Source organism: Mirounga angustirostris, unplaced genomic scaffold, assembly GCF_029215605.1.
Source record: "Mirounga angustirostris isolate CCGP_5_RB_7025 unplaced genomic scaffold, mMirAng1.0.hap1 SCAF_10, whole genome shotgun sequence".
NCBI lineage: Eukaryota > Metazoa > Chordata > Mammalia > Carnivora > Phocidae > Mirounga > Mirounga angustirostris.
The window spans coordinates 112,360,010-112,372,529 of record NW_026991718.1 but is presented as its reverse complement, the minus strand read 5'-3'; the positions used below and the strand labels follow the sequence as shown (position 1 = coordinate 112,372,529).

General features: G+C 42.1%; 1 protein-coding gene across 3 annotated transcripts in view; it reads left to right on the top strand.

Moving 5' to 3' along the window:
- Positions 1-5,951, top strand: part of CSNK2A1 (casein kinase 2 alpha 1) — a 54,023-nt gene extending 48,072 nt beyond the window's left edge. For all 3 annotated transcript variants that reach the window (XM_045885591.3, XM_045885592.3, XM_054510046.2), the window contains 2 exons: positions 973-1,059; positions 3,026-5,951. In XM_045885591.3, coding sequence (XP_045741547.1) covers positions 973-1,059; positions 3,026-3,141 — 203 coding nt within the window. In that variant the 3' untranslated portion in view covers positions 3,142-5,951. The remainder of the gene's footprint in view (positions 1-972; positions 1,060-3,025) is intronic.
- Positions 5,952-12,520: the final 6,569 nt, after the last annotated feature.

The window sequence follows — 12,520 nt, the reverse complement described above, 5'->3', positions numbered from 1 at the left end:
TGGGGAGTGGTGAGATGGTTTTGTAGTGAATTGATTACAATCTTGCCCAGTCTTCTGTACCTGAAGCAAACTGACAGGGTGATTGAAGTGGAGAATGAAGTCTGATCATAGCATCAACCTGCACAAACCTGTAGCTTTGGCCAGTTGTGCACCATGCTTGACAGCTGAGTTGTGGACTGCAGTAAAAGCAGTTCAGTCTGATAATATATTACTGTCTTGGCTGGGTTAGATTGTATTGTCTCATTAAAACCTAACAAGATCAGGGCAAGAGCCTTCACCATGAATTAGACAAGTAATATAAAATGGCTCAGTCGTTGGGCATCTGCCTTCAGCTCAGGTCATGATCCCAGAGTCCTGGGATCGAGCCCTGCATCGGGTTCTCTGCTCGGCGGGAGGCCTGCTTCTCCCTCTCCCACTCCCCCTGCTTGTGTTCCCTCTCTCACTGCCAAATAAATAAAATCCTAAAAAAAAAAAACCTAACAAGATCATTTTTGTTTTAAATTAGCTCTGCTCTGGATAATCACCACATCTTCCTCCAATTTGGTTTAAGAGTTGGCTTCTTTTTTTTTTTTTTTTAACACATTTCTTCTTTTTTTTTATTTTTAAAGATTTTATTTATTTATTCATGAGAGACAGAGAGAGACAGAGAGGCAGAGGGAGAAGCAGGCTCCCAAGGAGCAGGGAGCCCAATGCGGGACTCGATCCCAGGACCCTGAGATCATGACCTGAGCCGAAGGCAGACGCTTAACCATCTGAGCCACCCAGGCGCCCTAAGAGTTGGCTTCTATCACAGTTTGACAGGAAGGGTAGTTCTATTTTATATTACTTGTCTAATTCATGGTGAAGGCTCTTGCCACCTTCTGTTCTTTTGGAATAATATAGACTATAAATAAAATAACAAAGATTGAGGATGGCTGCTTTGAGGCCCAGACCATTACCTTCAACAGAACCTACCCTTTTTGTCTTTTCTAGATACTGTTGTGAAGGACCAGGCTCGAATGGGCTCATCTAGCATGCCGGGGGGCAGTACGCCTGTGAGCAGCGCCAGTATGATGTCAGGTCAGCTCACTGCTAACTCTCCTGGGGGGACAAAAGTAGAAGTCAGTTGTTATTCTTAGGTTTGCTCCCTCTTTGTGGCCTGGTTTCTTGTGGTCCTTCTCTTTTCCAATATGATTATCTTCCTGACAGTACTGGCCTGCGTGGTCTCCTCACCAGGCTTCAGCATGTTTGACACCTGGTATACTTCAGTGACACTGCGTATGGTATCAACAGTCTCTTCTAGGCCAGAGTCCCAAAAATTTTTTACAGAGGGACTTCAAAGTCCCAACAAACCATGAAGAGTAAAAAGAGATCCTTTCATCTCATAGTTTAGAGTGACAGTAGTTGCATGATCCTCACAAACAAGATTAAGAAATTAGGGGTGGGGGTAAAGGTGGGGTTTATACATAGGCATAAGAATCGTTCTCCAGAGCATCTGTAATGTGCCTAGTAAATTGTAAAGGCTTATATGATATTATTTCTCATTATTGTTGAGTCATCGTGAATTAAGAGCGAGTTTTTGTACAGAGTACACAATTTTGTAAAAGAAACCATAGGCTCAACCCCTAGGAGTTATACATGTAGGCAACATCCATGCTGGTGTACTTGTGGTAGTGAGAACATTTACTCAGACACCCTCAAAGAACTGTCACAATTGTTTTTTGTTGTTGTTGTTTTGTTTTGTTTTGTTTTTGTTTTTTTAAGAACTAGCTACCTTCTAGAACTTATCCTCTAGGTATCTTGCCTATGGGCAAAATGATATATATCCAGGGCTGCTAATTGTAGCCTTATTTGTAATAGCAAAGCATTGAAAACAGCTCCCAGTGGGAAACTGGTTAAATCAATTATGGGACATCCATTCAGTGGAAAGCTGTATAGCTAGAGAAAAGAATGAGCGTTTCATGTTCTTTTTTAGCTTCAACTCCAAAATAATAATGTGAAATGAAAAGAGCCAAATGCAGAACCATGTCCAAGACCAGGGCAAAAATATATAATTATATAATCACATTCTTATATATGACTTTTATATGCACATTCTTATAAAGTTATATTCATGTATATGCATAAAATATTTCTGGAAGGATACACCCCAAAAACGGTACCATAAGTTGGCCAAGCAAAAGGGCAAGAGAAATTTTTTACTGTACACTCTTCTGAACCTTTGGTATTTTGTACCTGTTTAAAAAAATACATATATAACAATTTGAAAATTAACTGGGTAATTGAGGGGGGCAGATTGAGGGTAATCCTGGTCATTAGATGAGTAGAAAAAAACAAATGGCAGTAACTTCTAAAACACTATTTTAGCGTTTCCTCACTGAAAATGACTTTTGATAATTCTGAAAGCTGCCAGCTTAACTAGGCAGCATGATCTAAGAATGCATGAGCTTTGGCTCCAGCCTTGTGCTCTTCATTCAGTAGGGCCATGACTAGCCATATGTGACTATTTAAATTAATTAAAATGGAATAAAATTTAAAACACGGCTCCTTGGTTGCACTAGCCATATTGCAATTTCTCAGTAGCCACGTGTGGGTAGTGACCATTTTGTTAACAGAGGTTACAGAGCAGAAAGTTTGGTTGGATAGTTCTGCCCTAGACAGGCGTCAGTTTTAATTCAAGCATAGTTGCCACTTACTTAGCTGTGTGCTTTGTATAGACTTCTTAAACTCTCCAAGCTTGGATTTCTTTACCTGTCTCCTAAATTGATTAGAAATTAATTTTAATTTGAAATTAGATTTAATCTGTAAAAATCTGGGTGAGTAGAGGCCTTCAGAAAAAGAACGAGTGGAGTTGCTGGCTTGTCTCAGTCAGAAGAGCCTGCAACTCTTGATCTTTGGGGTTGTAAGTTTGAGCCGCATGTTGGGTGTAGAGATTACAGAGAGAAAAAATAACTGTTGTGTCACTTTTGAAATAGGTATTATGTAAAACTGGTGACTAAGATTTCCATGGTTGGTATCTGGCTCACTATTAGCTGTTTTCTTTTAGGGATTTCTTCAGTGCCAACCCCTTCACCCCTTGGACCTCTGGCAGGCTCACCAGTGATTGCTGCGGCCAACCCCCTTGGGATGCCTGTTCCAGCTGCCGCAGGCGCTCAGCAGTAATGGCCCCTTCTGTCTCCTGATGCCTGAGCAGAGGTGGGGGCGTCCGCGCTCTCCTTGATGCAGCTTGCGCCTGGCGGGGAGGGGTGAAATACTTCAGAAGCACCGTGTCTGAACCGTTGCTTGTGGATTTATAGTAGTTCAGTCATAAAGAAAAATTATAATAGGCTGATTTTCTTTTTTTTTTTTTTCCTTCTTTTTTTTAACTCGAACTTTTCATAACTCAGGGGATTCCCTGAAAAATTACCTGCAGGTGGAATATTTCACGGACAAAATCTTTCCCCCCTTTCAAATTGAGTTTCTCATCACTAAAGAACAAAGATGAACCAGCCTCAATCCTGGCTGCTGCATTTGGGTGGAGATATCTTCCCATGTCCACCATTGCTCCCCCACCATCCCACACTATGGGGGGTTTATATCTCGTGCTCTTCTCCAGAGATTACAAAAAGGTTGTAGCTTCTTCAAGGGAGGTGGGAAGGAAGGAGGAAGGGAGGGCCCAAGCTACAAGAGCAGTGTACTGCTGGTCACTTTTCTCACACTACTCCAAGTACTTCAGTGGGGTTGTCCTGGTGAATCTAGTGGAAATACGTCTTAGTTTCATTGAGATGCTGAAAATCTACCCAAAGTGCAGACAGGTCCTGAAAACTTCTGTTCAGTATGAATCATGTCTTATTGACCTAACCCTAAATCCAGCTCACTTCTACTTTTAATTTCAGTTCAGTTTAAGATTATAATACCTTCCCTCCCAGGCTCCTTACCTTGGTCCTCTCCCCTATCATCTCCCCATGTGCTCTATAGCTGGTGGGAGGGGGAGGAAAAATCTTTTTCAGTTTTGACTTGGCCATTTTGAATTCAGTTAGTTACTGGGCTTAACTTACTGCTTTTTACAAAAGAAAAACATTGTCTATATAGGTTTCATGCTAGCAACTCTTTAAGAGCTAATGGAAGATGTGGCCACACCGAGTTTCATCTTAAGCTTTCTACCTTCTTTTCTTCCTTTCTTCCCCTTCCTTCATATGCCATCCAGTGAGAAGACCTGCCCCTCAGTCTTGTAAATGTATCTGAGAGGTAGGAGCAGAGCCACTATCTCCAGTGAAACTGAAATGGTAGACCTGTAATTGTGGGAAAACTATAAACTCTCTTGTTACAGCCCTGCCACCCCTTGCTGTGTGTATATATATAATACTTTGTCCTTCATATGTGAAAGATCCAGTGTTGGAATTCTTTGGTGTAAATAAACGTTTGGTTTTATTTATCAAGGTTAGATTTAAGTTCCCTGTGTAAAGGTCTCGCTGGGTGGGTGTCTCACGTTCACATCTGAGGGGCCTGCAACCCTGTACCGTGGAGGCTTCCCAAGGCCCCCATTTTTATACACCCCCCTCATTTGACCCATGGTACCGGGCAGGGCAGAGAGGCCTTAAAAAAGCACCACAAGCCAAAGCGTCTCTGGGGATTAAGGATCCTTTGCCATAAAACTCATTTTGTGTCTCAGCAGTGCAGGGATTGGGGATGGAAAAGTCGCCAGTTTTTGTGTGTTTGTGTGTGTGTAAAGTGGATTTTCCACTGTAATCCAACCACCTAAGTTTATCAGGTGCTTCACTGAGGAAGCCTAGTTTTTTAAGCACAATAGCAAAACCATCAGCTCTGTATTTTCTCCTGTTCTTTCATTACAGTAGCTGCTTGTGGGAACTAGGAAAAATTCTTCCAACATATTTGAAGGCCTAAAGTCTTAGTTCCCCTTTCTCCTACCTTTATAGATCATAAGCCTTTCTTGCCTGGGCGCCATAGACAAGCATAATTGTTTCACGAGTTGAATTTAATGAACTTATCTAACTTTATAACCCATCTTGGCTCTAGTAACTTGATCAAGGTGGTGGCTTTCATGAATATAACGGTAAACTTTAGAGGAAGCTAAAGCCTCCTTTTATAATGCTTCTCAACCATAGGGAAAACATTCTGTGTGGCAGGGTGATTTTCTTTCTTGTGGCCACTTAACAGTGGATATTTATTGTTCTTGACCCTTTTATGCCCTAGAATGCTGTGGGGGTTACCATGTTGAATTTGTGCAGAAGCTAAAAGCACCGGATGTGCCAGAGATGCAATTTGTGATTACGTTTGCACTGGATTGTGATTTGAACAGGACACTTAGGACTAATGAATTCTTTCTTTTGAGGTGGGGAGGAGGGTTGTAAATCGAGACTTCACATCCCACCCTTATAGCTCAGAGAATCTAGTTGTGGCTGAGGTTGATGTGGGGAGCTGCAGACAGCTGGACCTCCTAAAAACGCATCAGACCTTGCAAGAGACGGAAGGTGAATGCAGAGGACTCTGAAATGCCACCCAAGAGCCTTTTAAAATAAATAGAAGTTTTTAAAATGCTACTTAAGGAGTCACTGCAGAAGCATGAAAAAAAGAAGACCCAGTTGGGCGGGTGGGTGGGGGGCAAGGGTTTACAGAGTAACAACTTCTGTGTTGTTGTAAATTACCTCATCTGTATACCTTGTATTGGGACACTTTATTTCTCAGCACTACCTGTGTCTGCATTGATTAGATGGCAGGAAATGGAATGCCAATATAAGACAGTTGTGTTGGCAATTACTCTGAAAGGTTTTTTAAGTATTTTTTAACTTTGTTTGAAGTGGCCCCCCCCCCTTTTTTTTAAGTTTGAAGTCAGAAGTTCCCCCTCGCCCCCTTGATTTATTGGTTGTAATTGTATTGTAATTGGTATAACTAAAACATAACTGTGCTGGGAAGAAGTTGTGCCATGAAGGTCTTTAATTTTTTTTTAAATAAAAACATTTAAACAAATGAAATGTCCCTGCAGCCTGAGCAATATGCTTCTCCAACCGACACCGTGTGTGATAGATGGCTTAGCTTTCGTGTGCTTTGAATTTAATTTTGGGTTGATGGAGATGTGAAATGGGATGGATTAAGATTGGTTGAGGGTCTGGAAGTTTTTGACCTCAAGAGTCAGTGAAGAGAGCATGATGTTGTTGCTAAACAGGATTGGTTTCATTCCTGCCCTTGTCACTTACTGGGCTACTTGGCAAGTTACTTAACTTGTGAGTCTGTTTCATCATCTATAAAATGGGGCCACTGCTTTCTTGGGATTGAATGAGAGTAAATGTCAAGTATCTGGCACCTGCTACACTCTTGATAAACCTAATTCCCCTGGTATGGAGGATTGGTTCTGGGTCCTGGCTTTGCAAGTGATACACAGTACGATCCATTCTCTGGACCTCCTCGTCCTCTGTGTGCTCAGTCAGGGTGAGGTTCCGGGTGAGGTGTCTTCTGAGTTCCTTTTCAGCTCTAACACTGATTTAGAAAGTTTGGTGCTTAAATAAAAAGGTCCACAGAGACGGCTTTGTTCAATTGCAGAAAAGATTGGTGTTGAGTGAATGGTAGTAAGCCCTGTGGACGGTCAGCCTTGGAGATACCTGCGCCCTGGAGGTAACTTGCAGAGTCCTGACTTCAGTTCTGGAGAGCTTATAGGAACATATTTGGCAGCTTAAACAGAAACTATTCAAAGGGCTGGTAAAAGAGGTGAAAAAGTTTACTTGCTTATCAGTGCCAAATGAGTCAATTCTGCAAGATTATATACTTGAGTTGCCATTTGATCATTCTCATTTAACCACAATTTTTAAAAATTGAAATCAGGAAATGCTGTTATATCAGACTTCTAGTTTATTTTAAATCTTCACTGCATACTATTTTATGACATCCACTTGTTATTAATATTGGGAGTTGAGACATGGTTTAGGTAAGAGGAACTATTGTGTAATCTCTAACCCTAACTTTTCATGAACTTTAATTTTATTTCCATTTTATACATGAGGCAGGAAGACTAAATTGCTAGAGTGGGCCTGTTAGAGACAGAGGAATCTATTTTGTAAAATTGTCTTTGGGGTATGGCTAATTACCATAGTCCTAAAATAGTCGAGAAAATTGGAGATTGGTTGACAGATTGGGGAATTTTCATTTCCTCTCAGTCTTTAAATTTCATCTTGCCTCACCTGTTGTCAAGTGTGGTTATAATTAGAACTGACCATTTGAACATCTCTTGAAGAATCTAGTTTTTTTTACCACAGCCTATAGATTCCCACCAGCAGATTCTCTCCCAAGATTAGGGTTGGGTTGAATATTTGCTCAGCCATCAGTCTGCCCCCAGCTGGTGATCTCCCTTGTGCCTCAACTCCAGTGACTGTGGCTGATTTTCCTCATGGGACATGCTTGCTAGAGAGGCTGTCTTCCCCAGGGCCTTTTCCTGCTTGAGGAAAAAGTTAACCAAAAGGCTTTGAAGTAAAGTAGTCCCTGGTTCCCTCCTCAAAAAACAAGTCTAAAAACCTTGATTCAAGCAGATATTCACCCTATCTCAAGTCCCCTCAGCCTGCTTTCCCCCACTGCCATCACTACCCCCTTTCCCCTGTCTTGTAACACCTAAGCTTTTTATTGTATTATTGTCTCTCCCCGCCTACATGTAAGCACCCTGCTGACCTTATATATCTTACTAATCTGTGCATCCTCATAAAAACCTTTTTTTTTTTAAAAAAGTGCACCAATATCCCTCAGGATTGAAGAGGATTGAATAGAGTAGCACATGGAAAATGCCTAGCACCATACCAGGCGCATAACAGATGCTCAGTCAAAGGTAATTACATCTCCACTCCCACCTCACCTTCCCACATCCCCCCACAGTAAGTAATGGAAGTATGTATTATTGCATAAGGAGCATCTCAAGGTCAGAAGACTCTTGCCCTTAAGTTTGCAGCTGTAATTATAAGCTATGGGTCAGACTGAAAATGTTTATTTAATGGGCGCTTGGTGAAATAGAAGTGGCTGAAGACTAAGCAATGATCCTGACCAATTTAGTAGACTTTGATGCTAACAGCCCCGCTTTCCACCACTTGTGTATAATAATATAAAATTCAGACTATTCTCAAAGTAAAATAGATGTATAGGGGGTGTCACAAGATAGTCTGGCTCTGGAGTCAAGGTATTCAAGTACTATTTCTAGATTTTGTACCTTACTATGATTCTGTGCTAAATTGAACCACTTCAGAGAAGTAACCTAGAAGAACTGCAAATGTCCTGGTTCTAAACAGAGTTCTGTCTGGGTGTGTGGTTTGGGGTCAGTTACTTAACCTCTCCGAGGCTATAACACACCCATGAGCCTACTGCCCAGGTTAAGCCCCCTTTGCCCTTTATTTCCTGATCATATCCTCTTCTCTTCCTCCCTGCCCCAGATGTTCTAATACTTTCTTCATCTGTAAAATTGGGGTCTAAATACTTGTTTCCATAGGGTAGTGGTTCACATTCGATGATAAGTGTTTGGAAAGTGCCTGGCACACACTACAATTGGACTAAATGCTCATTTCCATTGTACAGTTGTGCAGATTCATGTGCAGAAAGCGAATGTCACGTGTATAGGGATGCCATAAGTTGGTGCATTCATTCCTACAATTTCACAGCAGATGATGGTAAAGTGTCTCCTTGAAGAAAAAAAAAATCCATCCATTAAATGTGACCGATTTTCAACGATGAAAGTCGTTTGTAATTTGCATGAAGGCCAACATTGCCTTGTCTGTTCCCACCCCATTTCACTAATTCCCTCTAAGATTATCACTCTATCTCCTTTGAATTTTTAATTTATCTACTGAAAACTATTCTTGCCCTGTAGCAAATTACAGTGTGGATTTGCCTCCCTGTGGCTGTAATCACCAGGGATTCTTAGTGGTCTCAGTGTTAATGCTTCCAGATGGGAGCTAATAAAATGGCCAGTCCTTTTCTTGGAGAAGTTCCTGAGGGGATTGAGTATTTCTCACTCAGCTTCATTCTTGCATCACCTGCTTTGACAGAATTTTCTTGCCTTCTCTAAAGAAGAAAAAGGAAAAGCAACGGCAGCTGGTAAGTGGTTTCCTGATCCCACCCTGTGAGTCAGTCTCAGCTACAGATAAACATTTGTAGAATTACCTAAAAAGGAAGGAGGAGGACATTGCTTTTTTCTGTGTGAACAGTTCCGGGAACTCCACAGTGAATTTCCTGTGAAGAAGCTTACATACCCACAGTTCTCCACACTCTGATGCACACCTTCTTCTGTTCCCCATTCGCCCACTCAGCTCCATCCCCCTCAGCCCAGGGTTCCTTACACACTCACCTTATTGACTGGTCTTTCCAGAGTTCATTTGTTTATATCAGATGCCCTTCAACAAACAGTAGTAGGTGTTCATGAGCCCAGCCCTGTGCTAAACAATGGAGATTGGAAGAGATGAGACATAAACCCATGGGGAAACGTGTTCTTATCAAATAGAAAAGTGAGAAACAAAACTATGTATATGGGAACTGTGTTTCTAAAAAGAGTTACTGGAAAAATCAGATTGCCAGTCAACATGGTAGACTAAGCAGGTGGCCACCTACCTCCTGCTCTAAATACATAAGGATGCTGGCTAAAATAACAATTTACTTTAAATAAATAGCCAATTTCAAAGAAATGGAAGTTCCCAGGTGGCAGAAGAATTCATTCTGAAGGTAAGTGGATATCAAAGTCACAGTGACCCCCCCACCCCCCACCCAAGACACTGGGCATGGATACAGATGGGCCATAGAGGCTAGGGGCTAGGGTTTGAATGCCCCTAGGGAGATGGGAGATAGCCTCAGGGCCTTTCAAGGTAGAAACTGAAATAGGCTGCCTCCAAGAAAAATTGGAAGAAAACTACATGTTAACTGTAGTTGCCTCTGGGAGGTGAGGTTAAGATAAATGTCACAGGGGCGCCTGGGTGGCTCAGTCAGAGTGTCCGCCTTTGGCTCGGGTCACGATCCCACAGTCCTGGGATCAATCCCCAGCGTTGGGCTCCCTGCTCAATGGGGAGCCTGCTGCTTTGCTCCCTCTGCTGCTCCCCCTGCTTCTGCTCTCTCATTCTCTCTCAAATAAATAAAATCTTGAAAGAAAAAAAATGTCACAAAAACTCAGTTTGCGGGAAGGAATCCTAAGCTCTTGGGGCAGAGAGAATTGGGTCAAGGAAGCCTTCCCAGAGGAAGGGCTGCTAGAGCTGGTTAGGGAAGAGGCCCAGCCTTAGCACGGTTGAGCCACCAGGGCCTGCACCTGGGATCAGAACCCATGTCTCCTGGCTCAGTTCTGCTTCCTGCCTTTGCATAGCTGTGCTGCCAAGATTCTCTGTCCAGGTTTCTAGCCAGTCATTACAAATTTTTTCTTTCTCTCTTTGGCTCTCTGGGCCTTTCACCAAAAACACTTCTGCCTCACACAAATCTCTAGGTCAACTGTAACTGTAGTTCAACTGTCTAAACTGGATTCAGCCAAACAGCTCTGCTTTAGGTTGAGGCTGGGCTGGGCTCCTGTGTTGATTGGACTCCAGTTTGTTCCCTGTGGTTCCTTCTGGGACCCGTGCTGAAGTTGGAGCAGCTGCCCAGGGTTGTCGGAGCACAAGAGGCCAAATGAAATCACACAAGCAAAGAAATAGTTGAAGAAATAAAGGTTGGGAATTTTCTAAAATTAAGGACAGTAAGCCGTAGATCCAAGACGCTCAAAGAACACCAAACAAAATATATGTATACACATACTAGGCATATCAAAAATGCTAAAACAACAAAAAAATGCTGAAACAGAATCTTAAAGACCAGCCCAGAGAAAAAATGACGACCTACAGAGGAAGCAAAAAATTACCAAATGATGCAAGTCAGAAGACTGGAGTGACCAGCACTGAAAGAAGAAAACCTGTCAACCCAGAGTCCCACACCCAGTGAAAATATCTTTGAAAATGAAGGGGAAATAAAGTCTTCAGAAGAAAAAGAAAAACTGAGGGAATACATTGCCAGAAGACCTCTGTTTCAACTAGAAATATTAAAGGAAGTTCTTTAGGCAGAAGGAATGTGAAACCAGACAGAAATGTGGGTCTACAACAAAATTAAGAGTGCTGGAAATGGAATAAATGGAAGTAAAATTTAAAATTTAATTGCTTTAAAATAAGTCTACAGAGGTCAGCAAATCTTCTGTAAAGGAGCATGTAAATAATTTTAAGTTTTGCATGTCCTATGATCTCTTGTAAGCACTCTACTGCTGTGGAACGAAATCAGTCGTAGGCAATAGGTGTATCAGCAAGGCTGTGTTCCAATAAAGCTTTATAGACTCTTAAGATTTGAATTTCACATAATTTTTATGTCCTACAAGTTACTCTTTTGGCCTTCCCCCCCCCCCAATCATTTAAAACTGTTAAAGCCATTCTTGGCTCATGAGCCATCCTTTAGATTGTGTAACTATAGCATATGTAAAAATAAAAAATATGTATACAGGGAATGGTGGTATATCTGTACAATGAAATACTGAGCAATAAAAGGAATACACTTGTACATGCATTAACGTGGATTAACTTTAAAATAATTATGCTGAGTGAAAGCCAGACAAAAAAGCCTACATACTGTTTGAGTCCGTCCATATAAAATTCTAGAAAATGCAAACTAATCTCTGGTGACAGAATGTAGTTAAGTTGTTCTCTACAAGTGCAGGGTGGGGATTGGGGGTGGGAGAAGGGGAAGAGAAGGGATTTAAGAATAAAGTGTAATAGGGGCACCTGGGTGGCTCAGTCGTTGGGTGTCCGACTTTGGCTCAGTTCATGATCCCGGGGTCCTGGGATCGAGCCCCGCATCGGGCTCCCTGCTCAGCGGGGAGCCTGCTTCTCCCTCTCCCTCTGCTGCCGCTCCCCTACTTGTGCTCTCTCTCTGTCAAATAAAACCTTAAAAAAAAGTGTAATAAAAAAAGTGTATGACAAACCGCGTGAAGAACAGAAGAGAAAATGGGAATCCACTATTATAAGGTCTTTATGCTGTACATGAAGCAGGATGTTCTTTGAAGGCAAACTGGTTAAAATGCGTTAGGAATCCTAGGGGAATCACTAAAATTAGGCTCTCCACCTCTTTCTCACACTCAGCCCAAGTTTTGTACAGAGTTCTGCCTCTGGCTCAATGGTGGAGCATGAGACTCATGCCAAACCAATCAGCACATAGTGGCCACATGATTGGTTCAGGCTGAGGCAGGTGACAGAACCAGTGGGATATGTCAAGGCTTTTCTTGGAAATGCCAGGACAAAGACAATTCAACTGTATTTCACAGAGTCAGATGTAGAAAGTACTTGAGACCTGGCACTGACAGAGCCTTGTTATGAACCAAGACCTGTGGGTGAACAGTCAACAGGAAGAGGTGGGCAGCTGAGAGAAGGGGGAGAGGATGCAGAAGGGCAAGAACTTTTCAGTTATGTGAGCCAATGAAGCTTTTTGCCTGAGCTTGTTTGGGCGTGTGTGATTTTCAGTCACCTGCTGTGTAACAAAATACCACAAATTTATCTTGCCCCAGCTCACACATCGAAGTGTAGGT